Below are 26155 nucleotides of genomic sequence, written 5' to 3' on the forward strand. Positions count from 1 at the left end.
GCCTCTCCCACATTAGATATTGCCCTTGGGGAAAGCAACCTTACATGTTGGTCTCGCCTCTGTGGGTTTCTGTCTTCTACCGGAATTTGGCCCAGGTATTTATTATTACCTTGCTAGTTTTCAGATACTTCAATGAAGATTTAAAAAATACATGGGGCACCCGGGTGGCTCAGTCAATTAAGCGGCCTACTTCAGCTCAGGTCATGATCTTGCAGGCTGTGGGTTCAAGCCCTGCGTCCAGCTCTGTGCTGACAGCTCAGAGCCTGGAGACTGCTTCGGATTCTGTGTCTCCCTCTCTCTCTGCCTCTCCTGCTCGTGCTCTCTCTCAAAAATAAATAAACATTAAAAAAATACATTTTAACCATATTTCTGTTAGTAGTAATTTGTAAGAGCATTTTTCCAAGTTACCCAGGAACTCATTACTGGAATAATTAATTTTCTTATATTTTTCCAGTACTTTTGTGTAGAAGAGAAAATAGGATTCTATATTTTAACTACAATCTTCATTGAATTAAAAAAATAATCTTGATATAAAGTAAAATTTAATTATGTAATTTTCTATAGCTTCCTTTCTATTAATAAATTGGTCTTGATGCAATAGATTGGCTTATTCAAAGGGGCACAAGACTTGGAATTCAGGGTTTTCTTTCAGAGCACTCTTTCCTAAGCTGTCTTTTTACATTGAATGAATTTACCAATTTTAGTACCAATTTGCCAATTTCCTTATTAGTAAAAAAAAAAAAAAAAATTGAACTAGTTGATTTCTCATCTCTAAACTCAATGATGTTTTAGGTCTACAAATTAAAAGAGGTAGTGATTAGTTCTATGTTACAGGATTACTGTCTTTTCATTCAGTAATTTAAATTTCTAATAAATACTGACTTATAGGAATTACAGTTGAGTAACTTAGTATAGAACAGGGATGTTGTCAGTAATATGAAAACTCTATAGGACAAAATATTTGATTTCCATATTGATAAATTATAGAGGAAAGAAACATCATGAAGAGAATTAAAAGGATAACTTATGAAGAGAGTTAAAAGACATTTCAGTTTAATGTTATGCTTGTGTTATTACTCCAAAAACTTTAAAAACAGGAGAAAAAATAAGACAATGAAAGAAATGTAAATACTGACTATATGTTTAGCGATATTAAGACCATATTGTTAGCTGTCTTAATTATATTATTGGTATTATTGCTATGTTTAAAAAATTCTTGAAATATTTACAAATGCAATACTATACTTGAGATTTGCTTAAGTATGACCAAGGGTAGGTGGGTTAGACAGGTTGGTAGGTAGGTATATAGAATTCATATGGGCTACTAGTTGAAATTGGTTGAAGGACACATACAGATCCATTAAACTTTCTCTTTACCTTTGTATGTATTTGATTTCATCCATAACAAAATGTTTAAAAAAGGAATGGATGGAAAGGAGAGATGATAGTAAAGTTTAACTTTATCATAGGAAATGAAGCATCATAGGTTCCAGAACCTCCACAGGGCTTAGAGTCCACAGTTACAGTGAAAATGCTAAAAAAAATCTAGTCGGCAGGCCGTTGTCTGTTTCAAAGCTATCTGCAAAGCAGAGGATCAAAGATCCCTTTTTAATGAGGATTTTTTTTTAAATTTTTTTTTAACGTTTTTATTTATTTTTGAGACAGGGAGAGACAGAGCATGAACAGGGGAGGGTCAGAGAGAGGGAGACACAGAATCTGAAACAGGCTCCAGGCTCTGAGCTGTCAGCACAGAGCCCGACGCGGGGCTCGAACTCACGGACCGTGAGATCATGACCTGAGCCAAAGTCGGCCACTTAACCAACTGAGCCACCCAGGTGCCCCAATGAGGATTTTTATCTTTGGTGTTCCCAAATAGGATCATAATAGTTCTCAAAGGAAGAAAAGCATATTGTTGCATTTCCTTACATTTTTAACATAATTTAGTATTGATTTTTATATATCTATATCAAGTATTAGAAACCTATTCTGACATTATTAGTTCTTAAATTGACAACTTTTAGTGAAATTAAATATATGCTACTTTTGATTCATGATATGTAAAGATTTTTCTTTCTAATTAGGTTTCAAAATACTGTAAATAACCATGCCTGAAAACAAGACAATTTCCTGTTCTTTCATTGGAGGTGATCAAGCCAAGAAAAGTAAGTTTATCATTAAATGATTTTCTTTGAAACTAGGTCATAGATAAATGCAATTAAGTCCATCATGGAAGGCAGCTGCAAAGATAGTAGTCTTCTCCAGGACAAAGGGTCATACAATCAAACCTTACTGGGATCAGGAAGGTGAGGTGAATGAAAGGAGTAAATCAGTTTAAGGAAAACCCACTATCTGGATTATAATCGATTTCTTTTATATTTACTATTGAACAAAAGTATAGGCAATACAACATATAGGTAGTACAACAGAGCCAGCTCTTACTGGCTCATGTGAACCAATTGCATATATCTCAGCGCTACTCCTCTGATTGCTTGAAATTGGCTGGTTAATAACAGCTGGTTATTAAAATTTTACCAGCACCCATTGAAGTCAAACACAAAATTAAAAATGAAAAATACTTGGTACTTCTATTTTTAAAATTGTATTAGCTTTTATTATATTACTTTGCATTCTGAGCCCCAACATCTTTTATTCTGCATTGTGTTAGTAATATGTCTTTGCATCATATAGGACAGAGGTCAGCACATTACAGCTGATGGGCCAAATCTGGACAGCAGCCCTTTTCTACAGCCCAAATGCTAAAAATGGTTTTATATTTGTAAAGTGTTGTTAAAAAGAAAAGAAAAGAAAAAAGAACAAAGAGGAATATGCAACAGAGAATGCATGTGGCCTACAAAACCTAAAATTTTTACTATCTGGTCCTTTACAGAATAAGTTTGCCAATCCTTGGTATAGAATTTTGCCTTGAATACTTTGTAGTCCATTGACAGTCAAGTTATCCATTGTTGCACTAATGCTACATAAAAACCAACCAAAAAATGCAGGTGCATACATCATAAATATTCATTTTAGTTCACTTATGCATAAGTGTGCTGAGTGGTTCTATTAATTTCAGGTGGGCTCAGGATGGCTCACTCATACATCTGCACTAAGCCATAGGTCAACTAAGCATTGATGTCATTTATTTAGGGTTTGATCTTTCATAGGCCTATAGCCTTGGCTGTACTATGTTGTCTCTCATATTCATCCGGCAGCTTTGATCTCAAGGCTTGAGAGGAGGAATAGAAGCTCACAAGGCCTTTTCAGGCCAAGGCTCAGAACTGGCAATTATCATTTGATGTATTTTATTGGCCAAAGCAAGTCATAGGACCGGCCCAGAGTCAAGGGACAAGCGGTTAAAGTCATTCTTTTGATGATGGGTGCTCCAAAGTTACAGTGGAAAGGAAGGTGAAAACACTAGAAGGAAAACTTATTGGGACTACTATTGCAATCCAGCTGCCACAATCTTATTAGGGATTACAAAAGAAAGCAATCATATAGTAATTCCAAACATGGTTGAGAATATTGCACAATAGATTTCATGGAGGATTACCAACCTTGGGTAGGATTTTAGTACTTGTTACTATATTCACTTTCACAATATTTCAATAACCTTGGTTTTTAGCTCTTTATTCACGCTACCAATATTAATTGAAAAAAAACATGCAATTTCATTGTCATAGAGTTTATATAGTGAAGTTTAAGCAAAAATTTTTGATTTCTGGAAACTGATTTCAATTTCAGATTAGAAATATGAACCAGGTTATTCACTTAAAACAACTTTCCCAAGGACAAAATTTGGGAAGAAGATACTCAAATCATACTTGCACATATCTCGTTTAAATACTTGAAAAGAACTTTTCAAACTTTTTGGATTCATTACAATGTTAATTAAAAACTAGTAGTTTGTCCAACACTTTTGAGGGCTAAGCTGATGGTTTCCCTTTGAATGACCTCACAAGGTCTATTTGTTTTGTATTGCAGCAGAAACTGACCAGTCTATGCTGGTTTGCAAGCAAAAACTCCTTTGTGTGGTACATCAGGAGAAAGTTAATCATATTTAAAAAGGCAGACCATTTGTATTTAGTCTATGTGATGGAGAGATATACATGAATATAATCACATTCCACATTATTTAATGGAATATGAGTGTTCTATGATATAGATTAGTTCTGTATGTGCATATGGAATGGAATATGTCTGGCTGGCTAACTCTTTGGAAAATAATATGGTTAATAAATTGTCCTTTGGTATTTGGTTGGTATTTGCTTTGGGTAAGTTTACAATATTTGTATTTAAATCACATTAGAACCAATATTTGGAATGTTGGCATAAATATTGATTATCAGTTAAAATTAATTTCTATCTCTTTGGCATCATACCATCATCAAGCTTCCCATCCTCTGTGTAAACCAATCAACCACTACAGAGAACATTCAGCTCATCAAGCAAAGCATTGAGATGTCCATGTTCAAACTATGGAAATTTATCAGACTTGCAGTGTTTATTACTATGTCTTGGCAGATTTCAAACTTTTAAGCCCAAAGCAATCTTTGCTGGATGATGTACTGAACCTAATTATGTACCAACCTTTGAAAATGTTTGTCATTAACTCTGTCATTAACATCACAAGAACACAGTGTGAGGTCTTATTTATTAACTTCTACCAGATGATATTCAACATGGTACTTTTCTTAACATCAAAAACAAATCCTTTCCTTATGTTGCGTCAATCATCATGAAACTATTGTGGCCATATAAAAATTCTTATTGTATTATAAATAAACATACAGAATTGGATGATTATTCTTTTCTCTTAGCTGATATAAATAATAAAATAAATTATTAAGCTCTTCCAAATTGGTCTATAGAGTCACAGCCATATCTTAAAACATGCTGACCAACAGTATTTTCAGGTGACTCATGCTTACAAATGGTTAGCTCTGGAATAATTTCTATTACATTTAACAATACCTTTCTACAGACTTACTACCTGTAATGTTTTGCCTGTTAGGTAATATTTTCACTAAATATAAAATTGAATTTCACAGCAGTATCATATATTTGAATTATGATACTGCATTAGTTTTTCTGTTTATTATATTTCATAATGTATTTTTTCAATGTAACAGGCAGAGGCTGTACTATTTTTTAACAGATTAGTGTCTTATTTGTTGAAATGGTAGATATTTCATACATGTAAAAATATATATTAAAGTATGAAGAATACTGATAGAATATCTGTGCAATCATAACCCACATTAAGAAATAGAACCCTGAGTCCTCTCACCTCTCTCAAATCACATTTAGCTTTATATTATTATATGTCAACATGCTAATATAATACATATATAGTCTTAATACATTTCATCTTATATTACTTTATTTTATTAATTCACTAATATCAGTTTGATCATCTGAAAATGAGGTTTGGTTTTTACTTTCCTCCCATTATAATTTTACCACTTTCCCTCCCCTGTTGCTTAGACTAGATCCTTTAGAACCCTGTTAAATGAAGCAATAAAAAAAAGGACATTTATCTTCTTGTTCCTGATTTTTAAAATGAGACTTTTAATGTTTCATCATTAAACATGATGGAGTTTTTTACTTACCTTATTTTAATCTAATTTTGTTAGCAAGGTATTTGTAACTTCACAATTGAATTGGGGTAATGTTTCTTCATTTTCTGTTCTCTGAAAAATAAAATATTTTAATTTTTCTTGAATGTTTAGCTAAACTTATGTGTTAATTTTCAGAGAGACACTATTGATATAAATTATTTATTGGCAATAGGATTATTTAGACTTTCTGTTTATTCTTAATGCACTATTGGCAAGTTATATTTCTTTTAAAATTTTGTTCATTTGGTTAAATTTTAAGTATACTGAGACCACATAGCTAATATTTTTTTACTTTTATATCTTTCTACATGCAGTTCTCATTTATATTCATAATATTGCATTTGTTTCTTCTCTTTCTTCTGGTTTGTCTTGATCAATTTTGCCAGATGTGTCCATTTGTGCTAAACTTTTCAAAGTGGTAATTTCTGATATTTTAAATTATCTCTAGGTTTTTTTTTTTTCATTGGCGGTGGTCTATTTTCTATTTAATTAATTATTACCCCTTATTTTCCTTCTACTTTGTTTTTCCACATATTCTTAATTTGGATACTTAGATCACTAGTTTTTAGACCCTTTTTCTTTTCTAATATAACTATTTAAAGTTACACATTTCTCTTGAGATATCATAGATACGATAAAAAGGATTTGATTATGAAATCCAATTTATTTGAAGGAGAGATTTACTCAGCATGCAGTTTACTAAGTGCTGTTCTGGGTAATGTTTAACTTTAAAGATTTTTTTGTATTCACATACCAGGAAATTCACCTCTTCAAAGTGTACAGTTCAGTGTTTTTAGTATAATCACAAGGTTGTATAACCATCATCATTACTTAATTCTATAATACTTTCATAACCTCCCAAAGAAGCCCTATATCATTAGCAGCCACTCCCCATTCCCCCTCAGCCCCGCCCTGGCAACCACAAGCCTACGTGCCTTCGTGGGAACATCAGGGGTCTGGTGTGAACTAATTCCTGGCGAAGACGGGTACCATCATCATCTGGGAGCACACCCACAACATGCAGGTGATGAAGTTCAGCCTAAGGACTGTCATCACCTTTGCAATGGAGGCCAAGAGCCATGCCGACCTACCCAAGCTGATAAAGGGGCTGAAGCAGCTGGCCAAGTCAGACCCCGTGGAGCAGTGCATCATTAAGCAGTGCATCCTGGGTGCCCATCATCGCAGGGGCCAATGAGCTGCACCTGGAGACCTGCCTGAAGAACCTGGAAGAGGACCACACCTGCATCCCTCTCAAGAAATCCGAAGGGGAGTCGAAAGGGCTCTGCCTGTTCAAATCCCCAAACAAGCAAAAAATGCAGTCCATGAAGGTGCAGCCCCTCGCAGACCACCTGGCAGAGGACATCGGCCATCGCTAGATGTGGGCCTGCCGGGAACTGAAGCAGCAGGCCGCTGTCTGGCCGAAGAGTACCTGTGGGACCTGGCCTAGACCCAAAAGATCCTGTGCTCTCGTTGCAGGATTTTTTACCTCAATACCCGGGGTTCGTTTTCTCCCAGCTTCGAAGGGTGAAAAGGTGGACACAAAAGAAGAAGCACGCAAAAGTTTACTCGAGTATAAGATCAGAGGCGAAGAATAGTGTGAAGCTTGCTCTCTTTACAAAGGGGTACATTTGGAAGTGAATGCCCGGGACTACAAGCAAGGGTCCTTGTTTTGTAAGGTTCTGGGCAGCCTTCCCTTGCCGTCCCGCTCGCTCCCTCCCGGGTCCTACCCTAGGCTCCCTAGCTCTCTAGGTGCTGGGTGGTCCCTTCCTGATTGGCTCAGTTCCATTGCGTGAGGGGTGGCCCATGGCCATGTCATTGTGGGCCATACCCTTTGTGGTCTACTACTTATTTCTAGTTAGGTTTTTTTGTCAAATTCCTGAGGGAAACCCGAAGGGGAGGAGGTGGCGTCTGTCACCTTCTTAAGAGGAATCTTACGCCGGAGGGGGTTTGGCCGGTCCGACACTCTTCAGTATTGTTCTAAAATATGTCTTTCCACACCCAGGGACCTCAGGTTCTAATAGTTCCCTCTCTGCCTACTGAATCCTATCTTCTCCTATCACTTTGAGCCTGCTGGCCCCGGACTCAATACCTTCAACGACAACACCAGGACTGTACGGTACCTCAACAAAATCAAGGACAGCTTGGTGGCCGGTTTCCAGCCAGGCCGCCGGGCCAGGAGACTGCGAGGCCTGAGCCTTGACGTCTGCGACGTGACGTCGCGCAGGGAAGCCATTCAGAACCCCCGCCCCCACCCCACCACGTGGCACCGCCTTTAACCGCGGACTGCTTAGTACCAGCCCCAGCTCAGGGAGCCCGCCCACCCTGTGGAGGGAGCTCCAGGGGCCGGAAGAAGTGGTTGGCGCCATCTACAATGCCCTCCGTAGGAAGGAGGGCCGCGTCGAGTCCCAGGTGGCCGGCAAATCCCTGTTTATGCTGAAGGCCCACGGCTCCTCAAGGAGTCCTTTGGCCTCAGTGCCCACCTGAGGTCCCGCAGGGCGACCAGGCCTTCCCCCACTGCTTGTTTGGCCACTGGCAGATCCTGCCCTCGGAGCCCTTGGACCACAGCAGCCGCCCCAGCCAGGTCATGGCGGAGACGCACAAGCGCAAAGGCCTGCACGGAGGCGTCCCAGCCCTGGACAATTTCCTGGACAAATTGTGGGCGGACCTCGCAGCAGCACCCGCGCTCCGTCTTTGATCTATTGCAGCCCCCAGCGTTCGCGTTCCCCTTCGGGTACCTATAGACTGTTCCCGACGGTGAGGCGCCGCCTGACGGCCGTGTGGGGCTCACTCGGTGCCGTCGCTCAGCATAAGCCCTGACGCCCTTTTTCTTCAGTATTTCTCTCAAGATTTCAAAGGTGACAGAAGTGCCCTCACAGCCCAGACCGTTAATAATTGTATGAATATTCCACGTATTGTTTATACAGTCATCAGTAGATGGGTATTTGTATTGTTTCCACTTTGGGGCTATTAGGAATAATGTTCTTAGGAATATTTGAATGCAAGTTTTTATGGGGACGTATGTTTTTATTTCTGCTGGGTATACACTTAAGTCTGGAATTGCTGGGTCATTTGGTAACTTGATGTTTAACTTTCTGAGTAATTGATAATTTTTTTTTTCCATAGCAGCTGCAAATTTTGCATTCCAAATAACAGTATATGAGGATTCCAGTTTTTCCACACCCTTGTCAGGGCTTGTTATATTCTGCTTTTCCTTTTTGGGTTTTTGTTTGTTTGCTTTTTAACTATTATAGCCATCTTTAGCGGGTGTGAATTGACATCTCGTGAGTTTTTTTACTTTTTTTTTATGGTTAATTCATTTTTAACAGACAGGTCATGAGTAGGGGAGGGACAGAGAGAAAGAGGGGGAGACACAGAATCCGAAGAAGGCTCCAGGCTCTGAGCTGTCAGCACAGAGCTGGACTCAAATCCAGAAACCCTGAGATCATGACCTGAGCCTAAATTAGAGACTTAAGGGACTGAGCCACCCAGGTACCCTCATTGTGATTTTGATTTGCATTTCTCTGATGACAGATCATGGGATGATCTTTAAATGTGCTTACTGGCCATTTGTTTATCTTTGGAGTAGTGTCTGTTTAAATGTTTTGCCGTTTTTAAATTGGGTTGTCTTTTTATCTTTAAGTTGTAAGAATTCTTTATATATTTCAGGAACTGGATCTTTATCAGATATATGATTTGCAAATGTTTTCGCCCATGGCAGGGGTTGTATTTGCATATTCTTGACAATGTCTTTTGAAGCAAAAAAAAAAAAAAAAAAAGAAAACATTACTGTATGAATCTGATTGGTGTAATATTTAAATAATGTTTAAAATTGCTTGTTCCTTTGATGTCACATCAAAGAAACTATTGCCTAATCCAAGGTCACAAATATTTACACCTCTGTTTTCTTCCAAGAGTTTTATAGTATTAGCTTTTGCATTTAAGTCTGTGATGATTTTTGAGTTAATTTGTATATATATATATATATGATTTGGAGTCAAAATTTATTCTTTTATGTTTGTATCTCCAGTTGCCCTAGTACCATCTGTTGAAAAAAAAAGACTTTTTTTTCATAGAATAGTCTTGGCACCTTTGTAAAAATCAACAGACCATAAATATGGGTCTATTTCAGGAATTTCAGTTCTACTCCACTGATCTACCTGTCCATTCTTATGCCAGTACCACACTGTGTACTATAGCTTTGTAGTGATTTTTAAAACTAGAAGTGTGATTTCTCCAACACTGTTCTTTTTAGAAATTATTTTGGGTAATCTGAGTCCCTTGCATTTCCATCTGAATTCTTAGGATCAGTTTGATATTTTCTGGGGGAAAAAAAAGGCCATTGGAATTTGATAAGAATTGCATTGAATCTGTGGATCAGTTTTAAGGGTTTTGGCATCTTAATCAGATCATGTCTTCCAGAATACTAATACAGGATGTCTTTGTATTTACTTAGGTGTTAATTGTTTTTTTCAACAATGTTTTGTAGATTTTAGTTGAAGAAGTCTTGCATTTCTGTTAGTTTTATTCCCAAATATTTTAATATTTTATTCTTTTTGATGCTTGTTCTTTCTTCCTTTCTTCCTTTCTTCCTTTCTTTCTTTCTTTCTTTCTTTTTTCTTCTTTTCTTTTTCTTTTCCTTTTCTTTTCTTTTCTTTTTTCTTTTTTTTTTTTTCTTTTTTCTTTCAACTGCCCCAACTGCCCCAACTGCTATGGCTAGAATCTCTGGAACAATATTGAGTGGAAATGGCAAAGTGTGGATATACTTGTCTTTTTTCTGACCCTAGGGAATTTTTCACAAAATTCTTTATTCTTATGAAGAAATTTCTCTCTATTCCTATTTTGTTTGTGTGTTTTTACCATAAATGGGATTAAATTTTGTCAAATATTTTTTCTGCATCTATTGAAATGCTTGTGTGGTTTCTTCCCTTTATTCTGTTAATATGGTGTATTACATTCATTGATTTTCATATATTGAAACATTTCTGGGACAAATCTCTCTTGGATGTGGTGTATAATCCTTTTTATATACTGTTGTATTTAGTTTGCTCATATTTTGTGGGGATTTATCTCCTAATTTTTTTCCCTTCTCCTTGGATTTAGTTGCGTCTTCCTAGATAAGATATAAGGCTATTGATTCAAGTTCTAATTTTCTTCATGTAGGCATACACAGCTACCTAGTTCTCTCTGATCATTGATATCACTAAACTTCATATATGTTTAGTTGTGTTGTCTTTTTGTTTTTATTCATCTCAAAGTATTTTCTGGTTTCCCTTGTGATTCCTTTCTTGATCCATTATTTATTTAGGATTGTGTTTAAAGTTCACGTATTTGAAAATTTCCCAAATTTCCTTTGGTCACTGATTTCTGTTTTTAGCATTGTAGTCAAAGAAGATACTTTGTGTGATTTCAACACTTATTTAAGTGTATTGAATCCTATTTAGGGCATAATATGTGGTCTATTATGGAGAATGTTCAGTGTGTACTTGAGAAAAATGTGTTTTCTACCCTTGGTGGAATATTCTATTAGTTGTTCTTAGGTCTAAGTGGTTTATGGTGTTTTCAAAACTACTGTTTACTTGTCTTTCTTCTTTCTAGATGTTTCATCCATTATTATTTATTCATTATTTATTGTTTATTTATTTATTATTTTTTTTAGAGAGAGATAGAGAGCATGAGCAGGGGAGAGGAGCAGTGGGGGAGAGAGACAGAGAGAGAGAAAGAGAGAGAATCCTAAGCAGGCTGCATTCTCAGAGTGAGGCTGACATGGGGTTCAATCCCATGAGTCAGTCGCTCAACAGACTGAGCCACCCAGGCACCCCCATCCATTATTTACATTGGGCAGTTAAACACTTCCACTAATGTTGTTGAATTGTCTTTTTTTCCCCTTCAGTTATGTCAGCTTTTACTTCAATTTGAAGCTCCTTTAAGATTGTATATGTTTATAATTATTACAGCTTCTTACAGGATTGACCCTCTTCCCATTATGAAGTGTCCTTTATCTCTAGTTATAATTTTTGTCTTAAAGTCATCATATGCGGTACTGTGCAGAAATATTCCTTTATAATTTTATCACAAAAACTTTCTCAGTAAAAAAACAAAAAAGTATATATTTTATTTACAGTTATGTATAATTTTTATTTGGTTACTCTTTTTGGATAAATTTATATCATTCATATATATTATTATAATTATTTGACTGGCAGTATCTTCTATCATATTTTTACTTTTACAACCTTCATTTCTTTTGTTTTGCATATTTTTATTATGAATTTACTTTTTTGTCTCATTTTCTGTAATGGGGTTTTAGGATATAAATATCTTTGTAATGGTTATTAAATATTAGCATAAGATATTCTACAAGTATTTAAATCTTATATTTATTTATATCTGTAAAATATATCAAAATATTTTTTTAAGTTTTTTAAATGTTTATTTATTTTTGAGAAAGAGAGAGAGACACACACACACAGCAGAGAGTGAGTGGGGAAGGGGCAGAGAGGGAGACACAGAATCCAAAGCAGGCTCCAGGCTCCAGGCTCTGAACTGTCAGCACAGAACTCGGCATGGGGCTCGGACCCATGAACTTTGAGATCATGACCTGAGCTGAAGTCAGATGCTTAAACGACTCAGCCGCCTGGGCACCCCAATCTATCAAAATATTTTTTTTATTTTTTTTTAATGTTTATTTATTTTTGAGACAGAGACAGAGCGTGAGCAGGGGAGGGGCAGAGAGAGAGGGAGACACAGAATCTGACGCAGGCTCCAGGCTCTGAGCTGTCAGCACAGAGCCTGACATGGGGCTTGAACTCACGAACCGTGAGATCATGACCTGAGCCAAAGTCGGACACTTAACCGACTGAGCCACCCAGGTGTTCCTCTATCAAAATATTAAAAAAAATTTTTTTTTAATATTTATTTATTTTTGACAGAGAGAGAGAGAGAGAGAGAGAGACAGAGCATGAGTGGGGGAGGGGCAGAGAGAGAGGGAGACACAGAATCCCAAGCAGGCTCCAGGCTCTGAGCTGTCAGCACAGAGTCCAGCGCTCGAACCCACAGACTGCGAGATCATGACCTGAGCCTAAGTCGGACGTTCAACCGACTGAGCCACCCAGGCGTCCCCCTCTATCAAAATATTTTAATGCCACTAGAGTAAACATTGTATTTTCTTTTTTTTTTTTTTAATTTTTTTTTCAACGTTTATTTATTTTTTGGGACAGAGAGAGACAGAGCATGAACGGGGGAGGGGCAGAGAGAGAGGGAGACACAGAATCGGAAACAGGCTCCAGGCTCCGAGCCATCAGCCCAGAGCCTGACGCGGGGCTCGAACTCACGAACCGCGAGATCGTGACCTGGCTGAAGTAGGACGCTTAACCGACTGCGCCACCCAGGCGCCCCTAAACATTGTATTTTCTATTTCATAATTTACATATAGTGAAATGCTCAAGCTTCAATTTATACTTTAATGTATTTTGATAAATGTATACGTGACAAATGTAGAACCACTGACCTTTTCTGGGTAAAAAAAAAAAAAAAAAGTTTCTCACCCACCGTAGGCAACCACTGTTTTCATATCACAATAGTTTAGCTTTGTTTTTTTTGTTTGAATCTCATAATGAAATATAAAATACCCATTTTGTTGTCTTTGATTATTTTTGTTCAATGTACTTTTGAGTTTCACTGATGTTATTTTGTGTATTAGTTCATCTTTTTTTTTTTCCTACTTAGCATTATACTGCTGCATGACTACACTGTATTTTTTGAAATGTAATTTTCTAGTGATGGACACTTAGGTTGTTTCCAATTTCTGCTCTTAGGAGTAAAACTATCATCACAAATAATCTTGGATAATCTTTTTGTGGACCTACACTTTCATTTATCATGGGTTAAAGTTTAGAACTGGTGTTGCTGCATTATAGAGTAGACAATTTTAACTTTATAAGAAACTGTCAAATAATATCCTCTTACCTTTGAGAATTTTTAAACATTTCAGAGTTTGTAAAATAAAATACAAAATTTCTCCTTTGTCTCTACATTCCCTCTTTCCAAAGTTAACCAGTCTAATTGTTTCTTGACATGTACATTTTATATGAATTGACAAATACCTATCAACCTGTACATCTCTTTAGAAAACAAAAGTGATGACAAAACTTACCTACAAATTTTTGTCCTACTATTCTTCACTGAATAGTGTACCTTAAAGTAGTTTCTATACCATCATATATGTATCTGTTTGCTGTTTGCTTTTATTAATTTTATTTCCAGCTGTACTGAGATAGAATTGGCATATAACATTGTATAAGTGTATCATGTACCATGTAATTATTTGATACAGGTATATATTGTGAGATGCTTATTACTGCAGTGAGATAATTGAACACATCCTTTGTTATTGTTATGGCAAGAACATTTAGAATCTCTCATTGCAACTTAGTTCTCTAAAATCTCCATGCTGTATATTTTATCCCCAAAACTTATTCTTCTTATAACTGGAAGTTTGTTCCCTTTGACTCAACATCTCATTCTCCCCACTTTCCAGCCCCTGGCAAACACCGTTCTATGCTCTGCTTCTAGGAATTTGGCTTTTTAGGTACTAAATATAAGTGAGATCATATGATTTTTTTTTCTTTCTCTGTCTTATTTCACTCAGCATAATGTCCTTTAGGTCCATTCATGTAGTTTCAGATGACAGGATTTTCTTTTTTATGGTGGAACAAAATCCCATTGTGTTTATGTGTGTGTGTGTGTGTGTGTGTGTGTGTTTGTACATATATCTGTACATGAACACAAGTTGATAATGCTGCAGTGAACATGAGGGTGCTGAAATTCAACATAGTAATTTCATTTCCCTTAGATATATACCCAGAAATGGAATTGCTACATCACATGGAAGTTTTGTTTTTCATTTCTTGAGGAACCTTGGGATTGTTTTCTGAAATAGCTATAAAAATTTATATTTACACCAGCAGCCCATGAGGATTTCCCTCATCTTTACATTTGATACCTTTTGCCTTTTTGAAAATAACCATTGTAACAGGTATGAGGTGATATCTCGTGGTGGTTTTGATTTGTATTTCCCTGATGATTAGTGATGTTGAATACCTTGTCATGTCCTTGTCCATTTGTATGTCTTCTTTGGAAAAATGTCTACTCAGGCCCTTTGCCATTTTAAAATTGGATTATTTGTTTTTGTGCTATTGAGTTGTGTGAGTTCCTTATATATTTTGGATATTAATGATTTGCCAGAGAGATGTTTTGCAAATATTTTCTGTCATTCTGTAGGTTGCCTTTTCATTATGTCGATTGTTTCTTTTGCTATTGAGAAGCTTTTTAGCTTGATGTAATCCATCTTAATTGATTTTAGTTTTAGTTGGTTTTGTTTTTGATTATTAGCGTCGTATTGAAATAATCCATATGTCATGGCATTTTTTCCCTATGTTTTCTTTTAGTAGGTTAGTGGCTTCAGATGTTACATTTAAGTGTTTAATCCATTCCAAGTTAATTTTTGTGAATGGTGTAAGATAGGGATCTAGTTTCATTCCTTTGCATGTGAATATCTAGTTTTCCCAACAACATTTGTTTATTTTTTTAAGTGCTAAATATTGTTTGATTTATTTTTATTATTTTTAAGCATAACATTATTTTCATTTTATTTACAATTTTATATTAGTTTCAGGTATACAATATGGTGACTTGATAATTCCATATATCAACTGGTGCTCATCATCAGGACAAGTGTACTCCTTAATCTCCATCACCTATTTAACCCAATTTCCCATCCCCCTATCTTCTCTGGTAACTGGTTTGTTCTTTATAATTAAGAGTCTGTTTCTTGGTTTTTCTTCTGTCTCTCTCTCTCTCTCTCTCTCTCACTTTTTCCCTTTGCTTATTTGTTTTGTTTCTTAAATTCCACAAATGAGGGAAATTATATGGTATTTGTCTTTGTCTGACTTCTTTCTCTTAGCATTATACTTTTTAGCTCCATCCATGTCATTGCAAATGCAAGATTTCATTATTTTTTGTGGCTGAATAGTATTCCTATATATGTCACATCTTCTTTATCCATTCATCAATCCATGGACACTTGGACTGTTTCCATATCTTGACATTGTGACTAATGCTGCTATAAACATAAGGGTGTATGTATCCCTCAAAATTCACTGTAAACATATTCTTTGGGTAAATTCCCCATAGTGCAGTTGCTGGACTGTATACTGTTTTCCACAGTGGCTACATTCCCACCAACAGTGCACCAGTGTTTGTTTTTCTCCACATTCCCACCAACATCCATTGTTTCTTGTGTTTTTGATTTCAGCCGTTCTGACAGGTGTGAGATGATATCTCATTGTAGTTTTTATTTGCATTTCCCTGATGATGAGTCTGTTTTTTCATGTATTTGTTAGCCATCTGTGTCTTCTTTGGAGAAATGTCTATTCATGTCTTCTGTCCATATTTTGACTGGATTATTTGTTTTTTTAGGTGTTGAGTTTTATTAGATCTTTATATATTTTGGTTGCTAACCCTTTTTCATAAATGTCATTTGCAAATATCTTCTCCCATTCTTTAGGCTGCCTTTTAGTTTTGTTGATTGTTTCCTTTGCTGTGCAGAAGCTTTTTGTCTTGGTGTAGTCCCAATAGTTTGTTTTTGCTTTTATTTCCCTTGCCTTGGGAGAAACATCTAGAAAAAAGTTGATACAGCTGATGTCAAAGAAGTTACTACCTGTGTTTTTGGTGCAATTGTAAATGGGATTATTTTCTTAATTATTCTCTTTCTGCTTAATTATTGATGTATAGAAATGCAACAGATATCTGTACATTGATTTTGTACATCCATTTTGATTTTTTCCTGCAACTTTATTGAATTGCTGTGGCTAGGACTTCAGTATTGTGTAGAATAAAAGTGGTGACAGTGGACATCTTTGTCTTACTCCTGACCTTAGGGGAAAAGTTCTCAGTTTTTCCTCATTGAGGATGATGTTCACTGTGGATTTTTCATATGTGGCCTTTATTTATGTTGAGGTATGTTTCCTCTAAACCTACTTTATTTAGAGCTTTTATCATGAATGGATCCTGTACTTTGTCAAATGCTTTTTCTGCATGTATTGAAATGATCATATGGTTTTTATCCTTTTTCTTATTGATGTGATGTATCACAGTTGATTGATTTGAGAATATTGAACCACCCTTGCAATGCAGGAATAAATCCCACTTGATTGTGGTGAATGATTTTTAAAAAATCGTTTAAAAATATATTGTTGGATTTCATTTGCTAATATTTTATTGATGATTTTTGCATCTTTATTCATCAGGGATATGATGTAGTTCTCTTTTTTAGTGGTATCTTTGTCTGGTCTTGGTATCAGGATAATACTGGCCTCATAGAATGAATTTAGAAATGTTCTTTCCTTTTCTATTGTTTATAATAGTTTAAGAATAGGTATTAGCTGTTCTTTAAATGTTTGGTAGAATTTGCCTGTGAAGCTGTCTGTTCCTGGACTTTTGTTGTTGGTAGTTTTTGTGATACTGATTCAATTTCTTTGCTGGTAATGGGTCTGTTTAAATTTTCTATTTTCTTCCTGTCTCAGTTTGGGTAGTTTATATATTTCTAGGAATTTATCTATTTCTTCTAGGTTGTCCAATTTGTTGGTATACATATTTTCATAATATTTTATTATAATTTCTAATATTTTTATAGTGTTGGTTGTTATTTCTCCTCCTTAATTTGTGATTTTATTACTTAAGTCTTTTTTTCTTTTCTTTTTGCTAAGTCTGGCTAGAAGTTTATCACTTTTACTAATTTTTTTAAGGAATCAGCTCCTGGTTTCATTGATTTGTTCTATTGTTTTCTTAGTATCTATATTACTTATTTCCTCTCTAATCTTCATGATTTCCTTCCATTTGCTGGTTTTAAGTTTTGTTTATTGTTCTTTTTCTAGCTCCTTTAGGTGTAAAATTAGGTTGTTTACCATATATTTTACTTGCTTCTTAGGATAGACCTGTATTGCTATAAACTTTCCTCTTAGAACTGCTTTTGCTGCATCTCAGTGGTTGTGGACTGTTGTGTTTTCATTTTCATTTGTTTCCATGTACTTTTTAATTTCTTTTATTTCCTGGTTGACGTATTCATTGTTCAGTAACATGTTTTTTAACCTCCATGTATTTATGGTCTTCCCAGATTTTTTCTTGTGGGTGACTTTTAGTTTCATACTGTTGTGGTCAGAAAAGATGCATAGTATTATTTCAGTCTTCTTGAATTTATTGAGGCTGGTTTTGTGAACTGATATGTGATATTTTCTGGAGAATGTTCGATGTGCACTTGAAAAGAATGTGTATTCTGCAGTTTTAGGATGGAATGTTCTGAATATATCTGTTAAAACCCATCTGTTCCAGTGTGTCATTCAAAGTCATTGTTTTCTTGCTGATTTTCTGTTGAGATGATCTGTCCATTGATGTAAGTAGAGTGTTAATGTGCCCTAGTGTTATTGTATTATTATTAATTCCTTTATATTGGTTATTGCTTTATGTAATTGAGTACTTCTGCATTGTGTGCATAGATATTTACAATTATTATATCTTGTTGGATTGTCACCTTTAGTATTATATAGTGTCTTCTTTGTCTCTTTGTTTAAAGGTCTATTTTGGTGAAATAAGTATTGCTACTCCAGCTTTGTTTTGACATCCATTTGAATGATAAATGTTTCTCCATCATCTAACTTTCAATCTGCAGATATCTTTAGGTCTAAAATGAATCTCTCATAGGCAGAATATAAATGGGTCTTATTTTTTTCACCTTTTTTTTTTTATTGGAGTGTTTATTCCATTTACATTCAAAGTAATTATTGATAGATACATATTTATTGCCATTCTGTCACTCTTGTTTTTTGTTTTTGAAGATTTACTCTGTTTCTTTCTTGTCTTTTTCTCTTTCACGTTTTGGTGATTTTCTTTAGTGATTTATTTGGATTTCTTTCTCTTTATTCTTTGCCTTTTTATTATTGGTTTTGGATATGTGGTTACATTGGGTTTGTAAATAACCTTTACTCTTTTTTTCTCAGCTTATTTAATAATTTTGAGTGAGTGAGAGAGAGAGAGAGAGAGAGGGGAAGAGAAAATCCCAACCAGGTTCCATGCTGTGAGCATAGAGCCTGACTGATGCAAGGCTTAATCCCGTGACCCCAGGATCATGACCAAAGCTGAAATCAAGAGTTGGGCCCTCAACCTACTGAGTAACCCAGATGCTCCTAGGTTTTTATATAACCTTTTTTTGCATATAGCGGTCTATATGAAGTTGATGGTCTTTTCAGTTTGAACCCATTCTTTTTTCCTCTCCTCCCCACATTTTAGGTATGTGGTGTCATATTTTATATCCTTTGTGTGCGTGTGTGTGAGTTCCTTGACCGATTTTTTTACAGAAATATTCATTATTCCTGCCTTTGCTTTCCTCCTTTATACTTTTGGTCTTTGCTTTCCACTAAAAGAGTCTCCTTTAATATATCTTGCAGGGCTGGTTTAGTGGTCATGAACTGCTTTAGTTTTTGTTTGTTTGGGAAGCTCTTTATCTCTCCTTGTATTCTGAATGACAGCCTTGCTGGATAGGGTATTCTTGGCTGCATATTTTTCCCATTCAGCATGTTGAATATATCATGCCACTCCCTTCTGGCTTGCAACATTTGTATTTAAAGTTCTGCTGGCCTTAGGGGTTTGCTCTTGGAGGTTAAGGACTTCTTTCGTCTTGCTGCTCTTAAGATTTTTTTCTGTATCACTGTATTTTGCAAGTTTAATTACATTTTGTCTTGGTGTGTGTCTGCTTTTGTTGATCTTGACAGGAGTTCTCTGTGCCTCCTGAATCTGATTATCTGTTTCGTTTCCCAGATTAGGGAAGTTTTCTGCTATTATTTCCTCAAATAAATTTTCTGACCCCTTTTCTTTCTTTTTCTGGGACACTTATGATACAGAGATTACTATGTTTGATGGAGTCACTGAGTTTCCTAGATCTATTCTCCTAAACTGATTGTTTGCTGCCTATTTTATACTTATTTTATTCATTTCTTCTTCTCTTGCTGTTTTCCTTTATGCATTGATAATTTTCCATAGTGGTGTACTCTGATTCCTTTCTTTTTCTCTTGTGTATCTACTATAGGTTTTTGCTTTGTGGTTACCTTAAGGCTTACATAAAACATTTTAGAGTATAGTAGTATACATATATATACACATATGTATATATATACATATGTATATATATGTACATATATGTACATATGTATATATATGTATATATATGTATGTATACACATATGTATGTGTGTATATATGTATATTTTAATATTTTAAATTTTATTTATTTATTTTGAGAGAGAAACAGAGATAGCTATGAGAGTGGGGGAGGGACAGAGAGAGGGAGACACAGAATCCCAAGCAGGCTCCACCCTGTCAGCACTGAGCCTGATGTGGGGCTCAAACTCACAAAACCATGAGATCATGACCTGAGCTGAAACCAAGAGTTGGACACCTAACTGACTGAGCCACCCAGGCACCCTGCTATCGTAGTATATTTTAAGTTGATTAACAACTTCAATTACATACAAAAACTCTACCCTTTTATGGCTTCCTTTTTATGTTTCTGATGTCACAATTTACATCTTTTTATATTATGTATCCATTAGTAAGTTACTACTGCTATAGCTATTTTTAATACTTCTTTAATCTTTATATTTGAGTTAAGCAATTAGCATATCACTATACTATACTATCGGAGTATCCTGAATTTGACTATGTAATTATTTTTACCAATGTATTTTATTTTTTCAAATGTTTTCATGTTACTGATTAAAGTCTTTTCATTTTAGCTTGCAGAACTCCTTTCAGAATATCTTGTAAGGCAGGTCTGGTGGTGGTGAACTCCCTCACCTTATGTTTGGGAAACACTTAACCCTCTCTTTCATTTTAGGACACCTTCTCCAGCAAACCTGCTGGGGTCCTCTGCAGAGCAGGCCACTGGGAAATGTGATCACTTTTTCTGTATATTGATACTGATATTGGTAGCTTCTGCCCTTCTTCCTTATTTGAAACCCTCTCCATAAGTCTTGGCTTTGCCAGTCTCTGAGTGGGGTGAAACCAAAGTAGATCTTTTGTACAGTGCACCAGAAGGGTAGGGGAGCTGGTCTCCTACCCTGTCCTCCATTTCCCAGTGAGGGGAACTATTTCAAGTTGGAGCGTTCCCTCTTGGTGCTAAGCAATGTTGGCCTGGTGGATGGGATGATGCAGTCAAAATGAAACTGTTTTCCTTCCCTTTTTGTGAGATTATTCACAGGCGTCTTTTTGTTTTTTTTGTTCTACTGTGTTGCTAAAGTTTGTTGAATGGATTCCTGAGCTCTCCCAGAACTATTTTTGTTTGTTCATAACCATCTAACTGTTGAACTTTGTTGTACAATGGAGGCTGGGTCTCCTACTCCATTGTTTTGGTGATGTCACTCTGAACAGTCTCTCAGTGTTTGCTTTTAATAGCTGGATGCTATTTGGAATACCTTCTTGTGAGAGTTAACCCAGTTGAAGTACCAGAGGAAACATCCAAATATATTCTGTGGGTTTTGGTTAATATTTGAACTATAGTTGGCTTTTGCAAGGATAACACTTTTACAGCATAGTTTTACATATTATTGTCCTTATTTAAATAAATTTATATTAACTGCCCACTGAAATTTTTGTTTTCTTTTTCAAAGACAATGCCACATCACAAGCTTTGGTTCTATTTGGTGCCCCTAAGGAAGCCATTGAGATTTTTCATGAAAATAAAATGACAAATACTGAAGGTAAGGACAAAAAATAAGTTATATAATAATCCATGTAAGCTGTATTTTCTCATTAGTTTGTGATGTCCATATTATATTTTTATTAAGAAATACATCCTAAATATCAGTACTATTTAGCATAATGATATATAATATTAAGAACACAATATTATTACCTATTTTATTAATAACATTATATTACAGTTGGTTATAAGAATTGTTTATAATTTCAGAAATGTTTAATTTTTAAAATGAACATTTTCTTTATTGCTTATGCCAAGATTAGCAGGTGCTAGAGCCTTTCCAGTTCATTGAGGGTATGTTTCTTAGAAGAAAAAGAAGCAGGACTCATGTTTTTGTGGTGTGAAATCCAGAATTCAGAGTCCATAAAATATTAGCTCTTGAAGGTGGTTCTGATATTGTATGTGGAAAGAGGTAGAAAGAGATGACAGAATGCATACATTTCATGTATGAGGGTTCATACTTCAGATTATTTTGGAGGAGAACTCTATATTAATAAAAAATGTTTACTCTTGATTTTGATAAACTTCTGCTCTGGAGATTTTCAGTTTGACAAGATAAAATTGGGATAAGGTGGCATTCTGATTCTTTACCTATTTTTCTCTAGTAGAAATGTTGAAGAGAGTTTTAATCTCCAGACTTAGGGTTTATTGTTACAGTTTGGGACAAACTTTGTAAAATACCAATGATTGGTTTATGAAACAGTTAATTCGAGACACTGAAATATACATGTGCTATTAGGATATAGAGGTATTTCAGAAAATACCCTTATCTGAAATGTATAATCTTGCAGGCCAGGTAAAATATAATTGTCAAGCAATTAGTACAACAGAGCAGAAAAGAATGGCTGTATAGAGTAATAACAGAGGTGGCACAAGGTAATTAAAGGTTCTGCACCCAATTCCAGTGTGTGAGTGTAGGGTTTCTGGACTACCAGCAATTCTTGGACACCATCTAGGATCCTAAAAGGCAACTCAATTCTGACACCATCTCCCTAGAACTAGAGTCAGATCCCACAGGTTAAGAGCTTAGTTGTACAAAATTTCCCTTCCCCCCACCACAGAGGCCAATCCAAAGCCCAGATATCACCTACGCTTCTGACCAACTACTATAGACTGGCAGTTCCGGTGAACCCCCCTCCTTGAGTTTGCTAGAATGACCCACAGAACTCAGAGAAACATTTTCCTTACTGGATTACGGGTTTATTGTAAGAGGATATAACGCAGGAGCAGCCAGGTGGAAGAGATGTATAGAGTAAAGTAGGGCAGATGGTGCCGATCTTCCGTGCCCTCTTTGAGTTTGCACTCTCCTCAAATCTTCATGTGTTCACCAGCCTGGAAGCGTTCCAATCCCTCTCCTTTTGGGTTTTTATGAAGGCTTCTTTACCTAGGTATGGCTGATTAAATCATTGGCCATTGGCAATTGATTCCCTCCAGCCCCTTTCCCTTTCCTGGAGGTCTGGAACGGGAGTGAAAGTTGTAATTCTCTGATCATGCTCCAACTTTCCAATCATATTATCTCCCATTCTCTTGCTTGTCTTTTCATTTATTGTAATTTTTTTTTTTGAGGAGCTGAATGTTTTGTTTGGTGAAGTCTAATTTATTTTTTCTTTAATGTTTCTCTCTCTCCATCCTTCCTTCTTCCCTTTCTGCCTCCTGCCTGCTTGCACTTTAAATATATTTTTCTATTATATTCTGGCCTGCATTTTTTTCTTATTAGAATAGTAGCTCTTATTCATATCCTATTACCTTCATAGTCATGTTTTCTGGCTATTTTAAAGACTATTTCTTTATTATTGTTTTTTCAGCAATTTGACTATGATATTCCCAGATGTAGTTTGTTCTCTTTATATTTTAGTTGTTTGGGATTTGCTGAGATTCTTAGATGTATAAGTCAGTGTTTTTTTCATCAAATTTTGAAATAATGTGGCCGTTATTCCACAAATATTTTTCACTCCAAATTTCTTTTTTTTTTCAAGAACCTCAACTTCACGTTAGATTGTTTGATTTTTGTCCCACAGTTCTGTTCTTTTCATTCTCCTTTCTGTTCTTTAGAGTAGATATTTTCTATCAATTTGTGTACACATTCACTGAGTCCTTACCATATTCAATTTGTTGCTAAGTCCAACCAATATATTTTTTAATTTAAATTTTCATACTTTTCAGTTATAGAATTTCCATTTGTTTTTTTTCATAGTTTTTATTTTTATGTTGATACTAAATATGTGTTCAGTTGTAAAGACCAGATTTTCCTTTAATTACTTGAACATATTTTTTTCTTTACCTTTTAGAACGTATTTATAATTTACTTTAAAATCTTTGCTATGTATAACTTCTGGGCTATCTTGGGTTCAGTTTCTACTGATTTTTTTTCTAGACTTTTAAAACACATTCTTCTGTTTCTTTGTATGATTTAATAATGGATATTTGTGTAGTACATTGTGAAGATTCTGGATTCTGTTATTTTTTTCTGAAGAGAATTGATTCTTTTTCTAGTAGACAGCTCAGTTAATCATTTGATTAACTTAAAAGTGGTATATGCTTGGGAATGTCTGTGGCTCAGTCAGTTAAGCACCAATTTTTGATATCTGCTTAGGTCATGATCCCACGGTTCATGGGATTGAGCCCCACACTGGGCTCTGTGCTGACAGTGTGGACCCTGCTTGGGATTCTCTCTCTCCCTCTCTCTCTCTCTGTCCTTCCTCTGCCTGCTATGTCTCTCTCTTTCCCTCTCTCTCTCACAATGAATAAATATACATTTAAAAAAAGTGGTATATGCTTGGTTTTCTGCAAAAAAATATTCAGGCAATTTCACTCTACACACACACACACACACACACACACACACACACACAGTCTAGCCCTTATCTACAGATTCAGAGAGCACTCTCACATGGATTTTTTGGGGTCCTTCTCTGCATGGCTGTGTGTTTTTCAGTTTCCTGCCCTGAAGATTCTGTCTCCACTACCTATGATACTAATCTTTGCCCCTTATCTCAACAGGATTTCCATGTTCTTTTCTTCCCCCAGATCTCTATATTGCAATTGAAAAATTGTCCCTTGGCAGAGAGCATGATTATTGTGGGACTCAACCTTATGAATTTTCCTTTCTCAGGAGTCAAAGCCTGGAATTCTTATTTTCCAATGTCTGAAAATAGTTGTCTTGCGTTTTTTTTTTTTTTTTCATACTTGGAAGACTAAATCTATATCAGTTACTCCTTCACAGATAGTAGTAGAAATATTGATTGGTGGGATTGTTGTATGAAGATTTCTTAGAGAGGAGAGAACAAAAGCCAGGTTACAGCATGATAACATTTTTCAAAAAGTGATTTATTCTTTCATTTATTTATTCAATAGCTTTTAAGCCACTAAATATAATTTCTCTCCATAAAGAACGCAAAACTTCATGGGAAGATAGATGGGAAGCAGATAGATATGACACAGTTAGAATGCAATGTGTTAAGTTCTAATAAAGAAATAGAAATTATACAGGTAGATCCAAATGTCTGAAAGATTCAAGAATTCCTCATAGGGAAAGGGCCATGTAAGAAGGCTGTTAATATTTGCATAGAAATTGCAATTTAAAGAAGAGAACAGGAAGTGGGGGTATTGTGACTGTTGGTATAGAATGCTCATTTGAAAAAATTGCTAGTCAAAGCAAGATTTAGTATAAGATAATAGCTATAGGAAGTAGTCAGACACAGAAATAGACCTGTGATTACTTAAGGGAAGCAAAACTAAATATACTGAAATTGCAGAGTTTTAAAAGACTGAAGGGACTGGTGATAAGTGAACACTGAACAGGGCCATTTATATATTAAAAGTGGTTCGGGGTTGCTGGGTGGCTCAGTCTGTTAAGCGTCCGACTTCGGCTCAGGTCATGATCTCACAGTTTGTGAGTTCGAGCCCTGCATTGGGCTCTGTGCTGACAGTCAGACCCTGGAGCCTGTTTCAGGTTCTGTGTCTCCCTGTCTCTCGGCCCCTCCCATACTCATGCTCTGTTTCTCTCTGTCTCTCAATAATAAATAAATGTTAAAAAAAAAATAAAAAAAATAAAAAGAAAGTGGTTAGAGTAGATGCAGTCTTTAGTCATCTCCAACTCTGAGAGTCTATGCATACTATTTTATATATTCAGTGATAAATGTCTTCTACATTGTAAGGTTCAATAAAAAGAAAGTAATTCTAAAGTCAGAGAAAGGTTCCCTATACCCCGATTCCTCCTCTATGTAACAAAAACTAAAGGGAACTTTGTGTCTATAAAAAAAAAAAAAAAATTAAAGGTACTTTCTGTTAATCAGACAGAGGCTTTCCAAGGAGGAGAAGTTATTTCTAAACTTGAGAACACTGACTTTTTCTACATCTGGGAAAGAAAAGATGTTAAAAGGGATAACAGAATGTGAAAAGCAAATCAGTGTTTCGATAAGTTTTCTCCTGAGTGCTGAGTTCAGATAAAGGGACAATACAGTAATTCGGGTAATGGACATAAAGGAACCACATATTAAAAGCAGGAGAGAAGGGAGGATGGGTTTGGTGAATAAATTATGAAAGGATCACATTCACTGCAAAGAGAGTTGGCAGTTTATGAACACTGCATTTTATTTCATTTGCCCATAAAATCAACCAGTCTGTATTTTTTTAAATGGGAGTTTCATGTTATAGAGCCAACAAACCTCAACTGTAGCCTAGATCCAGGAAGATCTTACTTACCTCTTAGGCATTGGTTCTGAGTAAG

General features: G+C 35.6%; 1 protein-coding gene across 1 annotated transcript in view; it reads left to right on the plus strand.

Moving 5' to 3' along the window:
* The first annotated feature begins 2104 nt into the window (after positions 1–2104).
* Positions 2105–26155, plus strand: part of CCDC178 (coiled-coil domain containing 178) — a 368290-nt gene continuing 344239 nt past the window's right edge. The window contains exons 1-2 of the mRNA XM_030335810.1: positions 2105–2162; positions 21335–21424. Coding sequence (XP_030191670.1) covers positions 2105–2162; positions 21335–21424 — 148 coding nt within the window. The remainder of the gene's footprint in view (positions 2163–21334; positions 21425–26155) is intronic.

The sequence above is a fragment of the Lynx canadensis genome, chromosome D3 (genome assembly GCF_007474595.2).
Source record: "Lynx canadensis isolate LIC74 chromosome D3, mLynCan4.pri.v2, whole genome shotgun sequence".
NCBI classification, from domain to species: domain Eukaryota; kingdom Metazoa; phylum Chordata; class Mammalia; order Carnivora; family Felidae; genus Lynx; species Lynx canadensis.